Source organism: Hippichthys cyanospilos, chromosome 14 (assembly GCF_059441005.1).
Source record: "Hippichthys cyanospilos isolate Australia breed blue-spotted pipefish chromosome 14, RoL_Hcya_1.0, whole genome shotgun sequence".
NCBI classification, from domain to species: Eukaryota; Metazoa; Chordata; class Actinopteri; order Syngnathiformes; family Syngnathidae; genus Hippichthys; species Hippichthys cyanospilos.
Window position 1 is genome coordinate 12306827 of NC_142382.1, and position 26785 is coordinate 12333611.

A 26785-nucleotide genomic window follows, 5' to 3' on the forward strand; every position below is an offset into this window, starting at 1 on the left:
AGAAGCAGAGGTAGAGGGGGTGGGGATGGAAGGACCCGGATGGGGCCGAGGTATTCTCTCCCCGTGGATGCTGCCCGTCCTCTTCATGGCTTGTATCGTCCGTTCTCCACTCTCCCCTCGGCCCAGGGAGCCGGCCCCGGCGCCCGGACCTGCGGCAGCACTCAGCGGCCACGCAGCCGGGGATGAATCAGCCCCGACAAAGAGTCTTTGAGATGGCAGTGCGCGCTTGTGCCTGGAGGGAGGAACGCATCAGGCTTTCCCAGGCAAGCGGCAGCCTGCAGTGCTCGCTGGCTTGAGAGCCAGTCCTCTCATGTCCTCGTGTGGGTGCATGTGTGTGTGTGCATGAGTGGTGTCACAAGCAGTGTATGCTCGTGTGTACGCGCTCACTCTTGCTTTCAACCCTTCCTGGAGGAGAGTGGCTCCCCCTGTCACTGGACAGAAAGGTAAGAGCTTTTTTTTCCCTCATCTTCTCCTAACAATGATGTATTCCTCCAGAGCCCTGCGTTCCGTTTCATGACAGTAGAATAAATGAATGGAAAAGAAAAGAAGCTTAATGGCATTGCTGAATGCCTTTGTATGCCATTGGTGGGAGGAGGAAGCTGTGAGAAAGCAGAGTAGCCAGGACATGTTGATGGGGGGAAAAGAGCGAGATGGTTCTCCTCTTTGATGGGGTGCATCTTCTTCACTCTTTCCTCATGGAAGATATCACGTCGATCCCACGCTTTTTGCCTTCGCTATTGTCAACCTGGGTAAAGGGTTCCACATCCTCCAGAGTGTTTGAGGTCATGCTTTCTAATACTGATCACTCTTTGCAAATATCGTACATGGTCCTTTTGTGTTGCGACCATGTATGGATGATTTTTCTGAGCAATCGACGAGTATTGCAGAGACGACACATTCAATTAACATTAGGAGATAAAAATGTAAGAAAAATAAAAGTTTATTCCTCCACACTGTTGGAATCTGGAAATGAGAGGATTCCAAATCTTTGCCTATCCAAAATTTTGACAGTGTTAAGGTCAGGCGTCTCCACAGTGCTACATCAAACTCATATATGTGCATTATGCTTTGGATTGGACAATCCTTCTCTAAACTGTCCTTATAGTAAAATGACAGGTCATAGTCAGGCAAAGGGTTTCTCGGATGAAATATTTTCCATATAATAGTGAATATAATGATGACAAAACCTGCCATGCCAGTGCATTAAAAACATGGGAGATGATGTGAGAACTTCAATTTGTTTGCATGTCAATTTGATATGGGGCGGCATGGCTTAATGGTAGAGTGGTCGTCTCCTAGCCGAAAGGCCGTGGGTTCGATCCCCCGACCATCAAGACCATGTCTAAGTGTCCTTGAGCAAGACACTGAACCCCCAGTTGCTCCTGATGCTGCGTCATCAGTAGGTAAACGACTAGTTAGTGTAAAGCGCTTTGAGTACCTAAGGTAGAAAAACGCTATATAAGTGAAAGTCCAAGTCCAAAACAAGAAATGTCTATCCATTCATTTCAGTTATCCATGCATTTTTTTAGCTGAGTATCCCTTAAGCAGGCAAAGCAGTTTTGGATGAAAAAAACAACAAAGATACAAACAAACAAACTCGCCAAAAAAAGATTGTGCGGGCTGTGACATGTGTGTCTGATTTATTAAAGTTTGTAACCACCTTTGTAGTGGTTGCTCCAGGAGTATTTTATTAAGCAATTTAAGAAGATAGATTGCGTAATATTGTTTTTTTTTTCTGGGTCATCTGCTGGAAAATTGCATGTGTTACTAAGGCAATGTGCATCCATTGATGTTTTAAAGTGCCATTAGAATATTGTTTAGTAATAAGATGATTCATGTTCCAGTTAATTTGCTCTTAATTAAAAAAGATAAATATACAATTCTTGTCATAGCAAATTAGATTTGTTGCAGGAAGCCTGTTAAAATCTCACCTACTCCTTTAAGTGCCTTAATGTACCCTATTTGACATGTGATGTTCCTTTAGCTTCCCTGTTGGGCCATGGGTGAGCGAGAGTCTATCCAATGCTGCCTTTGTGATGGAAGGTGATTAGCCAATCAGCCAGCGTGGGGCACATATACACCTATGGACAAATTTAAGTTTTCAATGTGCTGAAGCAACCAGTGAAAACCCACGCAAGCATAGGCAGAACAAGTACATTTCTTATAGGAAGGCCACAGCCAGGAATCGAAGCCAGAGCTTCAGAATTCTAAAGCAGGCGTGCTCATCCAGGGGTGTCCAAACTCGGTTCTCAAGGGCCGCTTTCCTGCATGTTACCGGGGTTTATTGCCCCGTCATTTGAGTCACGTGTGTCAGGGAAGGAAACCTAAAAAGGGACCGTGTTTGGGCACCCCTGTGCTAAAAACTCTTCCACCATGCTTTCCACAAAAAAATAGACTGGGTAAAAATATCCGTTAGTAAATGTGAGTCAAGTCCTTCCGAGAACATACTTTTGAGCTTCAACTTTTCACCCAGGCTCCAATTGCTACTTCCAGTCTTGCAACCTCTTTGCACCCAGGAAAACATGCTTGTTGTCCACCAATTATTCCATACTCATTCATGTCAAAAAACACAGAGACATCTTTGAGGCACAGACAAGTGTGTTTCACTGGAGGCGATGTCGGCTGCATCATCATTTTCTTAATAAGACACAATATAAACACAAAGCGGAAGCAACACATGCAGCCAGAGGGCAACGACAAGAAGTATTCAACGCCTCACACATGCGGGATGACAGAACATACGTGTAGGTGTTTTTGTTGTCTGCCCCTGTGTTTCCACGCTTGCTCTCATGAACACTCACGTTATTGTAATATCATTCGTCAGCCCTCGAAGGGAAACGTGCGCATTAGCAGCTTAACGTAACCGGCAGCCATGAGACATCAAGCACTCATGGATTAAAACAGGCAGTCCAAATTAGGACAGCGTGCCATGAGTCTCCTGACTGGGTTGAAAAGGAGCCTGTGCTGGGGTACTGTGGAGTTGCTGTGCACTGATACTGTAAAAGAGCTTGAACTTGTGTTGTCTCTCATGGGCTCAGGCTGAGAAATATACGTAAATCAAAGTGTTTATAAGCATATGCGGCCTGCTGCATCAACAAATTAGACTCGAGAGAGCAGATTGGTACTGGTACCGTTTGGTACATTGGGCTGCGTCAAACTGCTCACTATGCTCCTGAGAGCAGAGAGGATCTTTTATTAAATGCAATCCACATTTCCTTCTCTATGCAACTTAGAATTGTGCATTACTTAAAAATGGCTACCATGTCGGTAACACATAACTATGTAACGCCTTACTTAAAAATGTCTACTCCTAACTCTATCTATCTATCTATCTATCTATCTATCTATCTATCTATCTATCTATCTATCTATCTATCTATCTATCTATCTATCTATCTATCTATCTATCTATCTATCTATCCATCCATCCATCCATCCATCCATCCATCCATCCATCCATCCATCCATCCATCCATCCATCCATCTATCTATCAAGTAAAATGAAGTAACTAGTTATGGTTTCAATGTAACCTTTAACACAAGTAACCTTTTGCACTTTATGGGTCCACCAGTTTAGATTAAAACCTTCTCGACCAATGATGGCCACAACACTTCTTATGTTTGGCCTGTGCAACAGGCCACGTAACATTTGTTCCTAGCATTGTATGTCACTCAAAGCGTAAGTTATTCTGGTATTTGTCTGTCTTGCCTCTTTTAACAGGCAAAGGACGCTGAAAATGCTGCGTTTACATCATCACTGTTTATCAAAATGGATAGATCAGATTAAGTGCACATTAATGTCCATGCCTCATGCTGCACGGTAGAACAAACTTGTCCATTTTGTCCATTTTATCATCAATCATAATCGGAGCTATATGTCCAGTGGCAGAATGATGCATGAAGTCACTTGATGCAATTGTCCTCAAATTCCCTTCTCAGTAAAAGATTGTTTACTAGTGGACACAAAGTGCTTAAGATGACGGAAAAAAAGAGGTTACATCTTGTGCACTTTGAGGGCTATCTCGTGTAATTTAATGAGACACAAAATCATGACTTGGCGGATTTGTCAAGACTGCTCCACTCTTTCAACATGTTTAATTCTTTTCCTTTGTCAGCTCCCTCCTTCCCTCCTTTTGCTTATTCCTCTTCTTCTCCAGCTGTCACTACATCTGAACGTCCAGTTCCTTCTTCTTTTTACCTCATGTTAATACAGAGACAACAGTGATGTGCACTTTTAGGACAGGACAAGGCTCTCTTCTTACAGTACTCATCAGGTCAACAAATTTCTGTACAATAATAGATCCAATGTCCTTCTTTTGGCCTATACATGAGATTCAGATTAATATTGTGTTTGTGAAATATGAATTTTAAAGCAAATGGCATCCAATTTTACCCATCTCAGGGGGTGGCCATTTTGTCACTTTCTGTCTGAAATTTACATTGCAGTTGCTCAGGGCTCAGGTAATGACCTATCATGACTTACATACTTTCTAAGGTTAGTCATGTGACTTTGGCAAGCAGAGCTGTGATTGGTTGTACTGTTTTCTCCACTTGCTGTCGATTGGAAAGAACATCACATTGCTTGAGGGTTTAGGTAACCAATCAGAGTTCAGTTGTTTTCAATGTTTGGTCATTTGACCTTTACAAGCATTTGCACCATATTTCACATACACAATATAAATCAAAATTCTGTGCCTGTAACATACTGTAGAGACAATGCTGTACTTGACTTCCCCTTCAAGGCCTTCTCTAATGTGAAAAATCAAATTGCAATTCTTCATCTCTGCAAAACATTTTGGACATGTCTAATGCTTGCAGTAGTATGAGACCAGTTTGGGGATTTCAGCATCACTGCATCACGAAGGACATACCGTGACATTGTGATACGATTCATTTGTTGTGGAAGAACTTGAGAAAATTGACCTCAAACTCATCAAACGCATTTGGAATTAACGAGAACAAAGTATTGGCCAGAGGGAAGTTTCGAATGTCATATTATATATATATATATATATATATATATATATATATATATATATATATATATATATATATATATATATATATATATATATATATATAAAAAATATTGGTGTGCGTGCATGTTTGTACTTGTGTTGATATAAGTTTGCTTCTACTTTGTTTGCCTCATTTCTGTGTTTGTAGCATTCAGCGGGTTGCAGTAGGTTTGCCCCCGCCGGCCACCGTGCATGTCTTATGCTTTCATCTTTCGTCTATTAGTCCAATACGCCATGAGTTCTGAGTCATGGTGCACTGCTGTGACTAACGTGACATTTGGAGAAAAAAACACCCTAATACATGTCAGCATGAATGAGCTCAGAGAGAATGTGGGTCACTTCATCTTGAAATGGCAATCAAATAGTCAAGATGACCATAACGGACTTCATCAATGTCACTTGTCATAACTATTTATCACAACCATTTGCATACTTTTTGTACGTTTGCAACTTATTTTGGTACGTCAGATTGTATAAACTATATGTTGAACGTAGTTTTTGAATGTCACTTCATATGCCCTTGAATGTGCTTGATATCACGTCCTGCTTCTTTGAATGGAATTTTATCGAGGGTACCGATTAATCCTGGGATGAGCATGGAGAATATACACATAAACCACTTTTTATCTTCCGACTTTCATGCGAGTCTCAACTTTTGAGTGACCTGCTTTAGTAAGACACTGCAGGGTCTTGAGTGCACTTGCACTATGCGGTGACTTCTCAGGCAGCAGCTGCATGCGTGCCATTCTCGAAGATTCCTCATATTTTAAGCACTTTGTTGTGCATGATGTCTCAGCGCCACTTGTATCAAATATGCATGTGTTATTCCGTGTCATTGAATGCAGCGTATTACATCACTTGCCGTCTTCTATTGACAATCCCTCCATGCCTACAGAGGTGACTTCAAAGATAAAACAGGAGGCGTCGATTCAATAATAAACGGCGCCATTGTACGGTCCAGTCACGTCCAGTGCTTGCGTTGCTCTCAGATGCTATCGGCGTAAGTTGGTTTGCGTGTGCCGTTTATGACACGAAAGCTGGTGATGACCAACTAAAGGTGTCCTCACGCCCATCCACCCTTGCGAAGGAGAGTCTCATTATACTCAAAGGGCAAAACGGTCATCATAATGATGTTGATAGAGAGCAATCTTTAAGCTCTTGCCACTGTACTGCAGTACCAAAAACAAACAAACAAACAAAAAAAAAAAACAGACAAAGCCGTGACGCTATCTATCCCGCAACCACATTCTACTATTCATTATAGCTGGATTATCTTTCCACTGTACGTGCATTGACAAGCACAAAAAAGAGAAGAGGATTAGCACATCACCAGTTCCAACCCTCACCTCCCTAGTTGACATGAATCACATAGAAAATAAACTCTGCTGCTGAAGAGGGTCCTAAATTAGATCAGTGAAGGACTGCACACGCACTGTACTAATCCTGCTGCACCCTCACCTGCATGCTCACTCACCACATTTATACAAGCACGTCAACAAAAACCAGAGAGGCAGAAATCAGGGCAAATAGTGATGGGGGAAAAATCATTCACCACAGCTCCAAGCGCTAACGTCGCGCAAATCCAATAGCGCTCTTATCTCTCGATCCCCTCTCGTACACCCGACTACTACTTTGAGTGATGTGAACATGATAGAATGGAAAACAGGCCCCTTTCCTTTATAGTACAGTATGTCTTGCCCGCTTGCGTTTTTCTGTTACATACAATATCCGATGCGGAGACCGTCCACCTAAAGGGTAGGCATATGGTTGGAACTGGAACTCCATTTCCACTTCATTGATTTCTTGTGCAATTATGAGGTTGAACATTTCACACTTTGCATTCTTCATTATCAGTTTGTTGTCTTCCAGTCAGACTACGAAACACCCCCTTTAAGCACGCATGTTATTCTTCTGCGGCTGCACAGATGGAAATAACCAATGAAGCACAATTCCAGCATGACTTCATCCTCCCAGGCAGAAGCTGTCTGAATGTTGCCTCAGCACTTTGATAGATTCAAGATAAGCCACTGAGGCATGAGGTCAAGTCTCAACAGTTTAGGGTGGCTCCGTGGCTGGGGAGCATTATTTTGCGCTGTGCATATCCATTACTCCAAATAAATAGTGTTGTTATCGAGGCTCTGTTAGCTTGCTGCGGTCAATTGGGTCAATGTTAGGCCTGTTTTATATGATTGAAGCTTGTAATTCAATAACTGGCAATGCCTTTTTAAATAAGGTGCATTCAATGCGCATGAATCAACAATCTATGTATGCGTGTGTGGTTTGACTTTCTACTTGCTTGGAATATCAGAGTAGTTTGTTTATATTCCCTATAGAGCAAGACTGAAGTCCAGAATGAATAATGACCACAAGGATGTGTTTCATACCTTTAAGTGAAGTAGTCCCATTTGTGTTGCTATCATCCGGCTATTGCTGACATAGGGGAATTGTAACAGTTTGCATTTCACCCATGAGTAAATATTGATCGATCTGCTTGTAAAAGGATACATGGGCATTATCTGTAAATATTGGCTCAGGCAGTGTCAACATCTGCATGTTCAACAGCTATCCAAGCAGATAGGGACTATCTATGCACACCTGTAAAGGAGATCACAATCATGTGTTTTGTTGCTTTTTTTTTTTTTTTTTTAACTTAGGTGGTGGTGAAAAGTCTTTCTGGCAACAGCAAAGCAGATTTAATAAAAGCTCTGTTTTATAAAAGTATTAATAAAAGTGCTACAATTTGGAATGTGACCAAAACACGATGAACAATTAAGCGTGTAATTGTTGCTAAGTATAACTGAAAACTAAAGGAAATTTTCAAACTGGATTATTCTGATTTGTTGATTAATCAAGGAATTGGATTTGAAAAAACAAAACAAAACATGTTTTCCATCTCTTAAAAATAAATACTTTTTGGACATTGTGATTTTCCGTCAAGATTTGTTTTCTGGGTGGCACAGTAGAAGTGGTCACCACGCCTGACTTACATTTCAGAGGTTCCAAGTTTGATTCTGGCTCTGACTTTCCTGTGTGGAGTTTTTATGTTCTCCCCGTGCCCATGTGTCTTTTTTTTCCGGGTACTCAGTTTCCTTCCACTTTCCCAAAAACATGCAGGGCAGGCATCTTGGCCACTACAAATTGCCCTTTGTTGCGACTGCGAGTGTGAACGGTTGTTCCTCTATGGGAGCTCTGCGATTGGCTGGCAACCAGTTCAGGGTGTCCCCCACCTACTGCGCGCCCGCCACTCAAGTGAGGATAAGTGGCTAAGAAAATGAATGATTGAATGAATGAATTATGAAAAATTTTTCATCAGTAATTCCCACTGTAATACCGTTCATAGTTACAGTACCAACCAAAAGTTTAGAAACACCTAATCTTTTTTCAGGAATGAAACAAATTCCTGTATTGTAGACTGATGGGGGAGGGTTGTCTCTTTGTGGTCACTGACACTTACCCGACTCGGTCGACTTTTTCCCCAGCCAATTTCAGTATTGTTCTTTGCACTGGAGAATAACTGTTGGTTGAGAAAAACTTAATTTAATGATTTGAGCATGATGTAGTTTCTTCTAATTTCTTCAAAGCTACGTCTGTTGATGTAGCTCAGTGCTTCTTATAGCGTTTAGGTGATTGAGAGGAGCCCTTGTTGTCTTGACTCACGGCTGCAATTTACCATCAAGGTCTGACTTGGCTTCAGTGTGGACACCCCCAACCTTTTGACAGCCTTCGCACCATAATGGCCCCGTCAGGCAGATTTGAAGCCCTTCCTAGCACCACATTGTGTACACAGGGAGAGCAAACAGCGATGCACTTATGCATCACTTAGCATATTGGCCTTGCGATTGAATTATCCTTGGAGGGTGACGCTTCCCTTCACGCTGAACGTCCCAACCCACAACAACCCCCTCATCCTACTATAATCCGCCCTGTTTTTCACCACCAGAACCGAGCTGATATGACCATGTTTTACTTTGCGAAGATGCGCATCGTAGCGGGTAGGGGTGATGCCGATTAAAGGCATGCTGGTCCTTGGGCAGAGGTGGTGAGAGGTGAGGTGGCCAACGTGATTGCCCGCTGAGCAGCGAGTGGCAACAAAACTCATTTCCTCCGCTCCCTCTCGTCTCGAAGTGCACAATGAGAGATTGTTCCCTGAGTCTGGGCACCTTGTTGGCCTTTAACATGGCACTCTCCATTCCCGTGAGATGAAATAGTTAACCGTGAACCTTACTGAAATAATTCTTAGATGTAATAAATGAGACTACACAGAAAAGCAAGGTTACGTGCTCAGCAAACACATGGTAGGTTGTTCAAGGATTAAATGTAAACCTCAATGCAATCACGGACACATGCGCCATTAATCAGGGCAGAATATTAAAGGGTTATAATGGGTTTATGAAGGATATCCTGCCATAGAATGTTTGTGTGAGAGTGTGTGTGTCTTGTGTGTGTTTCGTTTCAGTGCTAATGCACTGAAAGCCTGTGGGCGCATGCCAGCCCAGCGACACGCTCATCAGCGAAAGGGCACAGAGGATGAATAAGCCTTAATTGAGCACACATCCTTCATTACACATCTGCTTACAAATGTATCCATTCTCCTTCGAGTCCTTCTTGGAATGAAACAGCTTCAACATTATTGCAAAGCTGAAGAATTCATTGAGATTGATGAAGCAGCGCTTCCATTTACATGCCAAAATGGCAGTTTTGTTAATGTTATGTTCGTGTGTTTATTAGTTCTGACAATTAAAAGTTAGTTTTATGCATTCATGAATTTGCTTGTTCGCCAATTATATGTTTTCATGTATCAATGTAAAACAGAGGTGCCCTAACTTTTAATACTGCTTTTCCAGGAGCCAACCTCTTTTCTATGAGTGAAAATAATTGATCCACCAATAATGCTCAGCCCTAAAGTTAAGTAAAATGTATGCTAATTGCATTTAGCAACATTAGCATGGTCATTTTTGGCTCCAAAATGACACCAAGTGAAAACAACATGAGCACAAAATCATGTCTAAAATTTTAGCATTTGATTAATACAATAACAAGAGCCGACTATTGTCACTTACTTTTATTGCTTGAATCATTGAAACTATGGAGAGAACAATGTAAACATCTTGTAAACTCAGTCACATCTGGCGTATGTGAATGATGTGTATTTATGACACAGGTCATAAATGCACTAGTGAAGAATGAAGAAAACAAGTGTTCTTAATTCTAATAATAATAGAGTTGTGTTTAAATGGTATACTTTAGCCAAATTAATTGCGCGTGTGTGTGGGTGTGCTTTGCCTGCAGCACAATGCAAGCATTTTACCAAAACTACCATCGCGATTCACCGGTTGGCTGCGATTGACGTATTGAACATCCTTGACCGAAATCAACAAAATTATTTATTTTCATGCCAGGGTCCCTGGCAGCTGTTTCCGTACATTTTCCATACAGTGATATCTTAAGTTAAGACAGGGTAACCTAACTTAGGAGTCCCTCAACTGTTTTTTTTTTTTTCTGAAATTTGAGATAGCTTGCAAATGAGGTAGTGAAATCTTCAAATAAAGAGTGTATATATATATATATATATATATATATATATATATATATATATATATATATATATATATATATATATATATATATATATATATATATATACATGACAGATGACCAATTCAGAAAACAGGTGAGTCGTGATTCTGAGCCGCTTCATTGGTTTTGCACAAACAATGTTCACCAGAATGTGGTATTTAGACTAATGGGGTGCATGTAACATTTTCATTTTTACTTGACTTTCCCTTTAAGATCTTTTAGTTAATGTTCGTGATTCACTCACTGATTACACAAGTTATGATGGAAAATGTGTCCCTACAGGGATATTTTTGACACAGGCAGGCTGCCTCCCTTGCGGACGTGAGGATGTTTCGCAAGAAGAAAAAGAAGAGGCCCGAGATATCTGCGCCCAAAAACTTTGAGCACCGTGTCCACACCTCATTCGACGCCAAGCACGGCTGTTTTGTTGGCCTGCCCACACAATGGCAAAGCTTGATAGAGAACTTGCGCAGACCCAGGCCTATGGTGGACCCTTCCAGGATTACAGAAGTGGAGCTGAGGCCCAAAAAGGTACACAACACTCTCCCTTCGCTCTGTCTTGCCTTGAATTTATGACTCATTCAACCACCGCCTTTCATTCGACATCAGTTGCAAATGCAAACATTTGGTCTTAAACTGCCTGTCACTGCTGCTCCTTTCAGTACCCATATTGTGCAAGTGTCGTTCAGTGTGACTGAGAGTTACGGCTGTCTCAGTAAATGATGATAAAATGGAAGTCCTGCTCCCCTACTGATGTTTTTGCTCCCTTGTCTGTGGGCTAATGCCCCTACTGTGTACAGTGACTGTAAAATGTTGAACTCCGTAATGGGCGACAGAATTCATTGCTCCAGGTGGGCAATTAATAACAGATGATGTGTCACCTAACAGGTGTAAAACACCAGTCATACAAAATGAAAGTAAGGGTAAAGTCACTATCACTATCTTCTATAAACACTATCTTTCCTTCCTCGAGCATTTAGCAGATGACAAACATTGTGCACAAAGTACCATTTTAAATTGGTACTTTGCATAATGATAACTACCATGCTACATTAAGGCTCATTAATTGCTAGTAAACCTTATGATGCAAAAAAAGTGAAAATACAATGGTATGCCTTGGTTAGTATATGGCAGGGGTGTCAAACCCAGTTTAATTACGGGCCAAATTGTACTTCTAGTTTCTGTCGGAGGGCCGTTATGGCCGTGAAGTCAAATAAATATAGTGTGATTGTCACGCATTTATCTAATTTTAAAATCTTAAAGCTGTTCAAAAGGGCACTTGGTCACAAAAAATGCTTGTTTTTATAAAAAGCAAAAACTGAAGTTGAAGACAACTTGCAAAGTTGATATTTTAGTTAGAAACTTTAAGTTATAATTAACTTTCACGGGCCACATAAAACAATAAGGTGGGCCGGATTTGGCCTTGAGTTTGACACCTGTGGTATATGGGATTATGGGACTTTGAGTTCTTTGTCTTTTGGAAATGTTTCCAATTCTAAATAGAAAAACTGAAAAGTGCATATAGAACTCAAGATCATTTCTCACTTTTGTGAGAAATGTACTTATGGTAAGTGTAAAATCTGTGCTTGTCCAGTTGAACACAAAACTAACAAATAGCAAGTTGCGCTGTGAAATATATGAGGTAATATCCATCCATCCATCCATCCATCCATTTTCTAGAGACTTTTATCCTCACAAGATTCGCAGGCTTGCTGATCCCTACCCTAGCTGACTTTGGCCAGTAGGCGGGGTACCAGCCAATTGCAGGGCACACAGAGACAAACAACCATTTACGATCCCAATCACACTTAAGGACAATTTAGTATGTCCAAGTAAGTTGATGAGCTCGTTTGACTGCAAGGTGATTCGAAGCACCTGTGGCTAAAGCCAAAATGTGTCAGGGCTTTTACTTTCTGGAACTGGATTTCCCATTTCTGCTAGGGTAGAACATTCAAACTCCAAAAAGGAAGGCCGGAGTGAGCTGGATTTGAACTCAGGTCCCAGAACTGTGAGGTGGACATGCCAACCACTGTTATCCTGTGCCACCATGTGAAATAAGATTACCTGAAAAAAAATAAAAAAACACATGCCTTGTTCATGTGCTGCCATCATCATTGCTTCCTTGTTGTTTTTTTTCTTGTGTTTCATTGCATTCTCACCTCTCTTCTAAAATGTATTCCTGACAAGGTGATTATCTCACCTTCCTTGAAGTCGCAATTTCCATCCAATCTCACTCCTCTGTGAAGTGAAGACACAAAAGAGACTTTTGCCCGACATGAACTGAACATGATTCTACTCTGGAAGTGACTAATAGGACACCACACACTCTGTGTTAGCATTGCAATGGCAAAACATGTTGTGGTTGTCTCGTTTCTTGACAAGGCAAGCTTGAGTACTTTGCCTCAACATGCCTTCCGTTCAGCGAATACCATCAATGTTCACTTAGTGTGTATTTGCCGTGCATCATTTTCTCACCCATCCATCCATCCATCCATCCGTCCATCCGTCCGTCCGTCCGCCCATCGTCTTTAGCCACTCACTATCTTTTTAAATGTATTGTCAGAAGCCACCAGGGGATTTAGTTTGAGTCTTGACAATAATGTCCTTTAAAGATATCGGAGTCTAAATTTAACCTGGCTTTGAACAGTGATTATGTAACCCTCATTATTCTTTTCGGTATTAAACCATACTCTACTCTTATGTCTCTCCTCATTCAGACCATTGTGCGTGGGAGCATGATCGGCCATGGAGACTACATCACAGCCATGATCAACGACATGAGCCGTCTGTCTGTGACGAGCTCCAATTCTTTGCGGAAGAGCAGCCCCTCTGCCAGGAAGAGGGCCCAGTCTTTGGGAAGGCTGGGAGAGGTGAACGAAGGCGACGCCTACCAATACGAAGGCCTGATTCAAGATGACGAAGATGAGGGGGACGCAGCTCAGGATCACTGGAGGGACAAAGCGAGAAACATCCACAGCGAGTCCAACACTCCCTACTTGGGCATGAAGAAAAGCATCACTTTGCAGCCCAATGGGATTTTACCGAAAGCCTATGAGGTTGGTGACGGCCCGATGGAGGGGCCGTCTCAAGCGGGCCAGAACCAGAACATTCCGATGCCGAGTCATGGATCTTACATGGGCAGTGATGTGGGCAGCCCTCAGGAAAGGGTCATATGGAAGAGAGACTTTCAGCTACCCAGAGGAATTCCCCAGAATCAAATACCAGTAGCATGTTTTTACAGCCCGGCCATGACTCTGCAGCAGCACCAAGACCAGGGTGTCGTCTCCACAGAGCTCCGGCCCAGTATACCGATGTACATGCACCCTCAGAACAGTCCGGGGAGGCCTTTCTCCTCATATGACCTGAAAGTAAGCCTGATATTGCAGCACTTGACACATAACTCAAAAATCTCTCAACACACTACGATGTCCAACATCTGCTTGCATCCGGTGTCCGTCCATTGGTGTGTTTATTTTGAAGTTGGCCTCCGCACCACGCGGTTGGAGTGTGACATCAAGATTTTGGTTCTTCCTGAGCAGTGCGCGTTTGATCTAGTTAGACGGAAGTCATCCGGCAGTGCTTTTGTAGAGAACAAGATTTGTCTTTGTTATAAAAATGGGGACATTCTATTTCAATTCTAAATGATTGTAAAGGAAAATCTTGAGAACCTTTCCATGAATCAATTTTTTGGCACACCTATAATGTTTTGGGAGTGGGGATAATGTCAAAAGCGGCGGACATACTGTATTGGTTGTAGCGGGCAATGATAAATCAAATAGTTCAACTGATTACAACTGATCAAAATAATAATTTAATATAAAGATGACAAAATACTGTACATCTACAGATCAATTATTACTGGCAATAAAAATCCTTCGCTGCACACAGCCCTAATTTATTGGCCTATTGCTTGTGGCCCTCTTGTAGTGGTATAACCTTTCGCCTTCAGGATAAAGATACCACTTTCTCATATTATTATAGTTAAACATTTTCATATGTTTGGCACTCTAATGCTACTATCCCTCTGTAGCAACATCACACACACACACACACACACACACACACACACACACACACACACACGCACACGCCACACACACACACACCAAAAAACAAAACAAAACCCAACAACACGGAAAAAGTAAAATAAAGGCAAAAAACCTTTTAGAGTTACCGTAATCTTTTCTTAGTCTTGCTGCAATCTTGCAAACATGATATAGTCTGAGTGCATGTATAATAGCAGGTTATACGATTTTTATATTATTTTTTATTTTTTGGTGACTAGTTTTTTTTTCCCTATATATTTATAAGGACGTTCAATGTTAGCGGTTCCACTGTGTGTGCATAATTCAAAAATGATCAAGGGTTCATTTTCTTGCTCATGCTGTTAATTTGCTTTGCGTTAGCTGTGTTAACAGTTCAGTAGAAATGCACTTCTGTATGAAAGGTAATTCAATACTGAAAGATTATATGCTTGGCAAGATCTCTGAAGGGGATTGATTGAGAACATCCCAACATGGTTCATATAGGGTGAAGTCAATGCAGAATGATGCAGGGAGAGCTGATTCTCGTTTAACCCTTGCACATCACTCACTTTGTCATATCCTATGCAGACAGATTCAGCAGTGAGGTACCACTCTGGCTTCCTGCCCACCGGCACCAGCAGTCCTCTAGTGAGCGGAATCAGACCCCAGCGGACTGTGCGATCCTCAGCAAGCTACACTTTAGGACTATCCCCCAATATGGGACTAAGGCCCAATGGACCAGAGCCTTTTCTGAGGCACTCTGGATGCCCCAATCCTCCTTACCCACGACAGGACAGTCCATCCCAACCTCGACCCTCCCCGACGGGCTCCCTTGCCACTAGTCCCCCCGGTACGTGCTCACCCGCCTTCAGGCCCCCTCACCCGTCACCACGGCCGCCCCCAGACCCACCAAAGGTAACCCATGAACAGTTCAAGGCCGCCCTGCAGATGGTGGTGGATAAAGGGGATCCAAGATCTTACCTGGAGAATTTTGTGAAGATTGGGGAGGGTTCAACTGGAGTAGTGTGCATTGCCACAGAGAAGCACAGTGGTCGGCAGGTGGCGGTGAAGATGATGGACCTGCGAAGGCAACAGAGGAGGGAGTTGCTCTTTAACGAGGTACTAAATACGGCAGGGGTCACTTTTTGAAGCGGAGAGTAATGATGAACTCATTTTATGTCAGCTATTTTCAGACCTTCCTTTACCCTACCATTTGGGGGTGCAAAACTGAATAAGTACCTGAGACTGAAGGTCTATGGCAGGCATGTCCAAACCCGGTCCTCGAGGGCCACCTATCCTGCATGTTTTTGATGTTTCAGTCATTCAATGCAGCTGATTCAAATGATCAGGTTTGTTGTCAGGCATCCGCTGAGCTTGCTGATGAGCTGATCATTTGAATCAGGTGTGGTAGGAGGACAAAAACCTCCAAAATATGCCGGATAGGCGGCCCTCGAGGACTGGGTTTGGACATGCCTGGTCTATGGTGTTGGTAATGGTATTCAAATGACACATTAATTAGAAAGTAGCAATATGCAACAAAACTTTGCGAGTGATCATGTGTTCTTCTGCTCACTTCCAAAACATTCCCAGGAAGTCACAATGTCCCATCACACGTACCACGGGCCTGATAGTGCCCGATATACACACTCACTAACACATTGTAACCTATTGTATAGGCTTAAAATATTTTACAGCCAATCAAAAACAACCTTTAGATTTTGAACTACTCCAGCATAAATGTAGCCATAGCACCTCATTAAACACATGACATTGAGCCCCATCGGCCATGTAATATTCTAATACATTTTGAGGGACCTTTGCTTATGAGCCATGTAATAGTCCAAAGTTTCCACTCTTTGCAGTGCCCTTGTCCAAAATGGGAACTTGAAAACTATGCAAAAAATATCTGTGCCGGCAAGGCAAAAACAAAAAAACAAAAAAAAATAATAGCAACCTATCAGGCATCTTTTTGGATAGGTGATAATCTGCATGCTTTGTATTAGCCAATCACTGAAAAGATAATAAAAGAATAAGTAAAACAATGTATCCTGATGTGATGATGCTAATGGTAGATTTCCTACTGCCCTCTATCAGCATAATTAGATTTGATTGTAACAGTCACATTTTCCATTTTCTAGCACAGTCTTGGGGGGGGGTCTAACTTATTTACGTCCCATTACTTTAAAGTTTGAATTAGACACACTCTGCAATTGCATTTTTCTAACTAATGAAGGAAAGTCTAGCTCTCAATGATTATCCTTTTTTTTCTTTAGGTGGTGATTATGAGAGATTATCAGCACAGAAATGTCGTGGAGATGTATAAATCTGCTCTTGTGGAGGAGGAATTGTGGGTGATCATGGAGTATTTGCAAGGTGGAGCATTAACCAACATTGTGTCTGAAACCAGGTAGGATTTCAAGCTGCTATCAGCAACAACAACAAAAAAGGCCTCATAGAGTATGTTAAATACACATTTCTACCACAAAGAGGCGGTGTAGTCGCGAGTAGCGGTCGTGCATTGCTTGGGGCAGCATAAGGACGCACAAAGAGTGTCATTCAAGTCTCCTTGCACCGTGCAAGTCTGAATGGACACAAACAATAAGCCGGATGTGCAAATATGAGAAGTGACGGAGTAATGATTGAGCAGTTTTTCTCATGCCATATCTTAATAATGAATATCATAGACTCGTGAACAATCACGAAACGTTTGAACAAATACGTGCTGTAATTTTTTTCAGCGTGGCATTGCTCTGCTATTTTCCTCAATGTATATGGATTGATAATTTTCTACTTTTTGACCAGTAAAATTGGTGCTGCATGCAAAATGATGAAACTGTCTTCTGCATCCCTCTCTTTATCCTCCTGTTCCGTACGTTGCAGGCTGAGTGAAGAGCAAATTGCCACAGTGTGTGAAGCAGTTCTGCAAGCCCTGGCCTACCTCCACTCGCAGGGAGTCATTCACAGAGACATTAAGAGTGACTCAATTCTACTCACGTTAGACGGAAGAGTACGTCATCTTATTGTTCTCTCGTATGCCATTCTTGTTTAGTTAATCGTTCTTATTTTCCCCCTTAGGTCAAACTCTCCGACTTTGGCTTCTGTGCTCAGATCAGTAAGGACATCCCCAAGAGGAAGTCTCTAGTGGGGACTCCTTATTGGATGGCTCCAGAAGTTATTTCCAAGTCACCATATGGCACTGAGGTGAGGAACGCACACCTCCGTCTGTTGCATAACCAACACATCACACACTGCATGTGTGTTGTGCCAGGTGGATGTCTGGTCCATGGGGGTCATGGTGGTGGAGATGGTGGATGGAGAGCCACCGTATTTCAGTGAAACTCCTGTGGCAGCTATGAAGAGACTAAGAGATGAGCCAGCTCCAACCGTGCGAAATGTCAGCCAGGTATGTACGTTTACTTCCCTAATACTTAAGTATGTCTACATATTCATGGGCCTATCATAACAATTACTAAATTGGCTTAGTGTATGGTGAGGAAACAAAAAGATGCTGTCATCATTTTGGGACTCGATAAATGGTCAGCTGCATACATCATCACCATTCACTTGTGCGGGTTCTTCTTTCCTGCCTGTCAACTTGTGGGAGTTGGCACTGATGCTCAGGGTGACGAGGACTCTTGGGGTCTTCTAAAATTGGCTGAAATTTGTCCTTCAATAGATTTACTGTATATTCAAAGAAATAATTAAAAATAATAACTCCTAATTTCAAGTCAAAATGAAAGAGGAGTTATTGAAATCTAAACAAATGATTCAATAAGCAGAGTGGAGCAAGGTGAATTCATTTAAAATCAAAGATCCGACCTGTCTCTCAAAATGTATGAGCTGGTAGTTGCGCTTTAAATGTGATGCAATGCAATAAAAATAACAACATTTGAAATAATAAACTATACAGCCTAATACTGTATATGTTATGCTTAGGAGCATACAACAACATAGCAATAAATATTGTTCAAGAAAAGTTAAAAAAAAAAACACAGTATTGGTCTTGTTTGCTTTCTGGAAAATGGATGGATGATGGATGGATGTATACTTACCCTGAACAAGTAACAACTTACCCTGAACAAGTAAAGTTTTCATAGATTTAACTTTAAAGCAATGCCCAATAAATATTACAAAAATTATAATACACTGAAATAAAAGTGTCTTGGTTGTGTACTATATACAAAAGTTTGGCCATTGACATACGCATGGTTTTGGTTTGTCCGATAAATTTAGATGTGAGTACAGCAAGCTCTATTTGTTTGACGGTGACAAAAAAAGGGCGGAAGGGGGCGTTATAGATCATCTCACCAGGATTGCCAGATTGCCTATGACCTGGCGCATCAATACAAGGTAGAGATAGTAATCTCCAAGTAGCGTTATTGCTAACTGTCTTTTGAGATTGTCTACAGCGCTCTTTTTTGAAATTCCATAGCTTGTTTTGTGCGAAGCAAACATCTGCTACGCCCGCCAGGAACCTTAAGAGACTGGCGATTGGCTCCAGTTACTTATTTTGAGTGCCAGAATTGAGAGTGAATCCATGCAGCATATGTCTGCATACCTCCAATGCGAGATCTTTACCGCATCTAGAGCTAGCTTGAAATTGCTGCATTGAATGTTTATGCAAACACGACAGTCTATGTCCATCAAATAAGTTTTATTTAATATCTTGAGTTTTTATTTTGGAGAATTTCCCTTTATTTCTATGCCCCATGGGCCTTTGCAATCAGACATAGCCAGCGTTTGCTTACATGGTAACTGTTTGAGCGAGTCCTCTTTCTATCACAATTTCAAGTCAAATGATGTGAGCGTTGATGCTGCTTGGAAGAGAAAACATTTCAATATCAGATCACACTCATGTGAAAAATAGGAGAGGATAACAACAAGAGACAAGTAACACTATCTCCACAAAAATAAAGTTGGCTATGTTTTGTTCAAAGAAGTTGGACACAGTCTTATTTAGCTTCAAGTAGATGTAGGAGCCAGCAAAAATAAGCCATAAGTTCCCACTACATGTATGTACATGACCTGGATCGTCATATAAACAAGCTCCGCAACACTTTATACCATAAAACTTTGATTATTATCATCGTTCATGTGAACATCTTAAATCAACTTCATATGTTAGAACGACCGCCCCCGTTATATTCAATTCTATGAGCATGTCTTCCTCCATTGCTCAGTACAGCTTAATGAAAAAAACACTTTACCATGCTTGAAATCCAAAATATAACAACAATTTTTCTAACTGTTTCAGAGGTTAATAGCAATAAATTAAAAGCTCTGTCCCCCACACACAAAGCAATCTTTGTCGACAAATCTTTGTTAGTTTGTTGCTATGCAAGCATATTAGTTCACGTAGCAACAGATACTCTTCGTCCACAAAATGAAAAGAAGCACAAGTAACAATGTTGAGGTTGTATATATAAATAAATAAATAAATAAATATATATATATATATATATATATATATATATATATATATATATATATATATATATATATATATATATATATATATATATATATATATATATATATATATATATATATATATATATATATATATATCATATATATATATATATCACCCCCAGGCCCCCCCCCCAAAAAAAAAAGAAAAAAAAAAAGAGAAAGAAATCCATTGACAGCCTGAAGTTGAAAATGTCCTCCACTTTATTGTTTCCCCATGATAGCCTTCAGGAATAAATTGAATTGTCTGGAAAATCAATCTTTGTTGAGCCAAGGTCCCTATTTTGAATTATAAAAATTTCACAGACAAAAATGTGTTGTCTGACTTTTTTTCTTTTATCGTGACTGCTCTACATATTCAGAGTCAGCACTGTATTCATTTTATCAATTCAATTCCAGAAAGAAAGAAACATGCTCTCCTGCTAACCCTGACCCTCTGATCCAGGTGTCCCCAGTCCTTAAGGACTTTCTGGACCGTATGCTGACTCGGGACCCGGTGGAACGTGCCAGTGCCACTGACCTGCTGGAGCACCCATTCCTGCTGCAGAGCGGCTCACCTCAGTGCCTGGTCCCCCTGGTGGAGCAATACCGTAAGCGCATGTCCCGATGCTGATGACCCAGTGGTGCTCCCGGGTTCCCACCCCCTACTTAAGTCCCACCGTGTCTCTTGTGAGGACCGAGCACAGTGCTTCAACTCCTCACGTACCCAAAGCAACGGTCTGCATCGATGCAGACCAAGACGGCATGTTGCCACGTGAGCAACAGCGGCAAGGAAGGCGAGTTGGGTTGCCAGACTTTGCATGGTCTTTTGGGCATGTAAGAAGCACTTTAGGAGTAAGGAGCAAGGCAGCATGCAATCACTCATCTCTGAACTCAGTCACAACACTGGTTTCCTGTGACATTTTGAGGGATTCACCACACGCAAGATGGTGCATATCAAATCAATATTATAGGTAACTGTATGTCATAGGCTACTGCTAAAGATAAACTCTTTATATTTTTATAGTGAACATCACATATGGCGAAGTAAAGCTGTAAAAGATGTTGTTGTTGTTGTTTTTTTTTTAACCGTTTGGACGTTACCTCTGCACAGTCACACTGTAGTGGTCCCGGTCTCAGCAAACAATGCCAGGAGACTCTTTGCATGGCCAATTGGAGGCACACCTGGCCTGAAGTGAATGCTTGAATATGTACCAAATGAGGACGTGAAAAGATCATCCTCTGTTATTAGCATAACAAGTGGTTAGATGAAAGCCATATTGCTATTGTGGGCTCACTGGAAAATCTCCTCTTTTACATGTATATTCTTTATTTATAACAGGTGTTTTGTGGGTTGTTTGTATGATATGAAGTTAGGTGTCCATTGCTAACTGACTATGGACCTAAATATAAGCAGATAATGTATATAAAATACTGATGGGTCCTTACGACTGTTTATTTACCACAGCAAAATATATTAAAGCAATTCTACTTTCTTTACAGAAATGTGAGCGTATAGCTTTGTGTGTGTATAGGTGTGCATGTGTGATTGCAAGCACATGGCTGTACGGGTGAGGGCATCTCAGCGAACAAACAAGCCCACTTGTAATGTAACAAACGTTTTTTTTTTTTGGGGGGGGGTGGTGAAACGCAACTTTTGAGTTGTTCCTCACGATCTCTGATTTTTCTAGTAGAAGCACACACGCTTGGCATGTGATGCTATGAGACGTCCACCTGCTGAGAAACACTTTGCACATACAACTAGTCTTTGACTCATGTATTTCTACGTGTGTGGATCATTGATGAGAGAATTACACTTGATTTTCATTTTGTACAAACCAAATAAATGACGCATATGGATTATGTGTGATTCATCGCTCACACACACACAGACACACGCAGAATGACGAGGTGGTTGAAAGGGCTGGTGTTTATTCAGCGTGAATCATACAGCACAGTCACTGAATACAAGTCGGCAAAAAATTCAGAGTTCTTAAAAATGCAGAAGCAATATCAAATACTTTTATTTTTACAATAGAAATCGTCATATTCTAGTCTTCACCGTAAATGAAAATTCTGAAACCTCTTTTGACATACAATCACCAACCAGAACATTAGGTATACCAGCAAATTCTAATTATTTAAAATATATGTATCAATAATCCTGATGGTAACTTTCCAAAGTCAAAGCAAATGTTTTGTTTTGAGTCACTACAAAGATAACCAGTTTGCTTTTCTTGGAGAGCTAATGACGTTCCAATGTTAAAGGAAAATGTTATCTAAGCGAGGAATCATTTATCAAAATTAATCATGGATCAATTCGGTAATTTATTAGTTGTCGTTGCACCTGTAAATCCACACTGCTTTATTTTATCTGGAAGGGTGTTGCTTTCCCTGTAACCAATTAAGGTTGATAAGCATAATAACTAAGGCAAGCTCTCTTGAGATTGTGCAAGGGTACCTAACAAGGTCACCGATGACTCTGTGTAAATCAACACTTTCAGCTTAAAAAACACTGTAAACACAGAAGAAAAAAAGACACCAGAATGTGAGAATTCGATACGCAGACTTCAAAACACGCTGTAAAAATGTCACTACTTGTTGTTTTCATGATTGGAACTGCTTTCTGCCCTCCTAATCGAGGGCCGATTGAGACGAGGAGCTCTCAAACTCACATTTGACTCCGCTGATGCTATCCACGCTCGGCTGACTGTTGACCTGCTGATGCGTGTGGGAGAGAGGGAAAGTCTCGGAGCGCGACATGCGCCCCCTGCCATTCGAGGAGCCCGAGGAACAGTCGATGACCATCCTCATGAACTCAGGCGCGGTGAATCGACGGAGCAGTCTCGTTCCGAAGCCCGCGAACCCCGGGCCGCGGCTGGGCAGCTTCCCCACTTCCGGCTCCCCTCGGCTGAACATCATCTTGTTGTGTCTGCCGCTGTGGGCAAAACTTCCCTTCTTCTGCAAATCGTCTGTCTTTGACTTCTCCTCAAGGGCTTTCGCCATCTGACTCTTGATGACTGAAGGAGCTTTCGGAGCTGAGACTGTTTTTTCGGTATCATTAATCATGACCCGGGAGTTCCCCTGACATTCCAGCTTGTCCAGGAGACATCGGTCATCCTGCAGCGAAGCTCGCTTGAATTTGCGAGCCGACATGTTCAAGTCGCGCACATCTCCCTGGTAGGACTGCTTTCTGATGCTCAAAAGTTCCAGGTTGAAGGACTTTGCCTTCCCGCAGGGTGGGAACCTGTGTGATGCTTTCTCTTGGGGTTTGGGTTCTTCATTGACTTCTTTTGGGTTTGCCTCTGGCGGCGAGGCGAGCGATCTCATCCCTCTGTGGCAGTTGTGGAGTTGTTTGGATGTGAAGAAAATACTATGATCGCCATCAGTTTGGCCTGTTGTAGCTGGCAAGGACCTCTTGTGGTTGTGGTTCTGTTCATGGCTTTGGTTTCTGGGACATGTGAAGCGGTTCCAAAGCCCATTGCTGTCCCCGATTTTCATGGGCTTGTGAGATAGCCCTGGGAGTTGGTCTTCCTTGCCTTCTTTGGAGAACTTTTCCAAGACATGCCTGGGGAGTCTGTTAGGCAGCTCTCCATCGCCGACGTTTCCTGGATCGAGCGCATCGTCGGCGCCCACAACCCGCCTGTACTGAAAGTTTAGAACCTGCACACAGTGGTTGTGTCCAAAGAAGTCGGCCACCTCGAGGGCTGTATGTCCCGCGTTGTTCATTCTGTCCAGTCTCAGCCCAAGTCTTTTGAAAGCCCGGACCAGAAACTCAAGCACCTGGCTGTGCCCGGAGAAGGCAGCGTACATCAAAGCACTGTTCCCCCAAACATCAGTGATGTCTGGATCGGCATTGAACTGAACTAGGATCTTGACGACATCTAGATGGCCCAACTCACAAGCGTGACTCAGCGCCGTGCGACCCTCCTCATCCTGGCAGTTGACATCGGCCCCTTTCTCTAGTAGTAGCCGAGCGAACTTGGCTCTCGTCCCAGCTTCTTGTAGGCACACGGCATAAATTAGCGGGGTGCGGCTGTTTTCGGTCTTTGAGTTGATGATCCGTCCGTCCAGGGCATCCAAAATGAAGCGCGCGAGATGAACTTTGCCACCGTGCATTGCATCAAGGAAGGTCCTCGTACCGGAGCCCTGGCGTAAATCTTTGGGTCGCATCATTCTGAGATCGCTGCTTATGGAGCTGAAGTTCCTACAAGCGAGCCAATAGGAAAGATCACCAACCAGGAGAATACTCAAGTTCTCCAAATCTCCCCTTGGACAGTGAGAGCGCTCACTCAAGCCTAAGACTCGGAGTAGGGCTGCCTGTGTTTTTATACCTCCCTCTAAACACATGCCCTCCCCATGTTGCCAAGGAAACAAACGTCTGAGGACCATTATGCGGTGGCAGCATCCATTCAGACCCAGCACTCTCTGCCTGTAGAGAAATATGTGCTGTTTGAAAAGAATAATAGCTCAAGGAGAAAAAAGTGGATTGTGTTTTTAATATAGGGTTAGAAATATTTCTTTTCTTTTCTGCAATGCAAATGAACCCAATTAGACATCCACAAAATCCTGACTTTTCAAAACCTCAATGACAGTTTAGAAGGACAATGAGAGTCAATGTTCAAGGAGCACTTCCAGATGGAAGACTAATGTGCACTGTTTTTTTTTTGTTTTTTTTTACCAAATCTACATGCCTTTTAAACATAATTTCTTCACTTTCAACATTTCTGTAGTGACGTTTCCCTATGAGATTGATTTATTGCGCTTGAATTTAATTAATAAACAATAAAACTGCCAAAGTGATCTGGTCCTCATCCAGGTCCTTGCCTCCCCACAGTCAGTTTTTTAGTTTAATACCCATGTGATTATGAATATGCAACAGCTAAATAAATATAACACCCATTTAATGTAGCTATGATGCTATCGCTGTTGTTAATGGTGTGTTAATAATGAGCTATGAGCGTCTTTTCCAATACCTTTCCAACTAAATGAATCAACTTGCTAAACAGGAGATACAATAAAGGAAAAAAAAATATGTGAGCACTTTTAAGCAATGACGGGGCCTCTACTTAGGGTAGCATGTGAAATTACCTTTTTTAAAAATCCAGAAACAATAATAAAATTAGCTCTTAGGTCTTATTTAGGCTAGGATTAAATGTAATATTTTAAAAAACGTTCAAAATAATAAAATGCATGTACACTTCGCCACTATGGTACTTACGAATCCTTAATTCACAATAGATGACAGTCAATGGTCTGCAAGAGATGAAACATTCACCCTCTTGATGTCGAAATGTATCACAGTTAAACCAGATGATAGGCCACGCGAGCCACTTGGCGCCTTTATACGCGCAGCAAGGTCCAAAGAGAGTCTCCTTGGTTCGCTGAACATCAAAAAGCCTCTCTTGAATTTAAAATCCATGATAAACCTCTGTATTTTACGCACAATGAAAAAAATAATCTATATACACACACACACACACACACACACACACAAATCAGTAGCATTAACATTCGAGTGCTATGTTATTAACAGCGATTAACGTTTGGGTTATCTGCACAAAATATTCTTCAAAAGAATGCTCACTATCCATTTGTTTAAGCCGTTTTTTTTTTTTTCTGAATCAGCTGCTTGGAGCACAATGGGATTGGTTGCAAATGACATCAAATTTGCTGATAAATATGCATAAGGTCTGCATTTCAAGACAAAGGTTTTGAAGGTTATACCTGCTGTGTGCATTATTTTGGAAGAGGACGATGTCCCAGAAACAATATTTCAATATGGTTCAAGCGACAAACAGCTTGCAAAGCAGCTTAAACTTTGCTGACATTTAGAGTCTTCAAAACGTGCGAGAAAAAAAAAAAACAATTTTTGTAGAAAGGTCATCTTTATTGTATGTTAGCTTTCAGTCCGGCGAGGTCCAGCTAATAAATCTTGTTTTCCTAATTTTCACAAAAACACATTCTTGCGACAATCCATTTCTCAAAGCACGAGGTGTTACACACGAAAACTTGATTGAATCCATAGTAACAGTCAGTGAAACCCAAACGAATGACTCGATACGGATTCTGAACCATATTTCGGACCACAGGCCGATCCAAATTGTTTTGATTTCCTCAAGACATCTAAAGATGCGGTTGCAGAAGGCGTGTGGCCTCCATGTGACTGTTTGAACTCCTTAAAATGTCTGGGCATCCTCCTAACACGATGACAGATGGCCGTCTGGGGGCCCTCCTCCCACACCTGGATCAGTCATCTCCTGGCAGCCGCCGATGCAATGATAAATGAAGTCCCTGAAGTGGAAGATTGGATTGGCAAGCTTGAATTCAAACACAGAGTACATTTTAAAATAATCTTTTCATAAACACTATTGATAAGGGAAATATCTAGTCAGATTTTAACACGTTGTCATTTGTTTCTAATTCAAACACAACAGTTTAATCTGTTCAACTCATTATTTAACTTAAATCCCAATGTGATATTTTTCCTTTTTAATTTTTTATTTTATTTTTGGGAATCCAGACGATCGTTCACAGGGTGCTTGGCTAAAGAAGGTTCAGAAAACGGCTGATACTAAATAAATTACTAAAATAATCAATTAATTTAGGTAATCAAGTACTCAAGAAAAAGCCAATCGATTACTTTAGGTAATTAAATACTAAAGTAATGAATTACTTTAGATATTAAAGTACAAAAGTAACATACTTTATGGAAAG

General features: G+C 41.6%; 2 protein-coding genes across 2 annotated transcripts; one reads left to right on the forward strand and one right to left on the reverse strand.

Annotated features, from left to right (window-relative positions):
- Positions 1-21928, forward strand: pak6 (p21 (RAC1) activated kinase 6). Its single transcript, XM_088433995.1, has 9 exons — positions 1-443; positions 10878-11126; positions 13313-13963; positions 15209-15739; positions 16894-17027; positions 17501-17627; positions 17696-17821; positions 17889-18023; positions 20535-21928. The coding sequence occupies exons 2-9, from the start codon at positions 10923-10925 to the stop codon at positions 20700-20702; spliced, it is 2076 nt and encodes a 691-aa protein (XP_088290121.1). The 5' UTR covers positions 1-443; positions 10878-10922; the 3' UTR covers positions 20703-21928.
- Positions 21929-21980: 52 nt separating this feature from the next.
- Positions 21981-24359, reverse strand: ankrd63 (ankyrin repeat domain 63). Its single transcript, XM_088433372.1, has one exon. The coding sequence runs from the start codon at positions 24242-24244 to the stop codon at positions 22703-22705; it is 1542 nt and encodes a 513-aa protein (XP_088289498.1). The 5' UTR covers positions 24245-24359; the 3' UTR covers positions 21981-22702.
- Positions 24360-26785: the final 2426 nt, after the last annotated feature.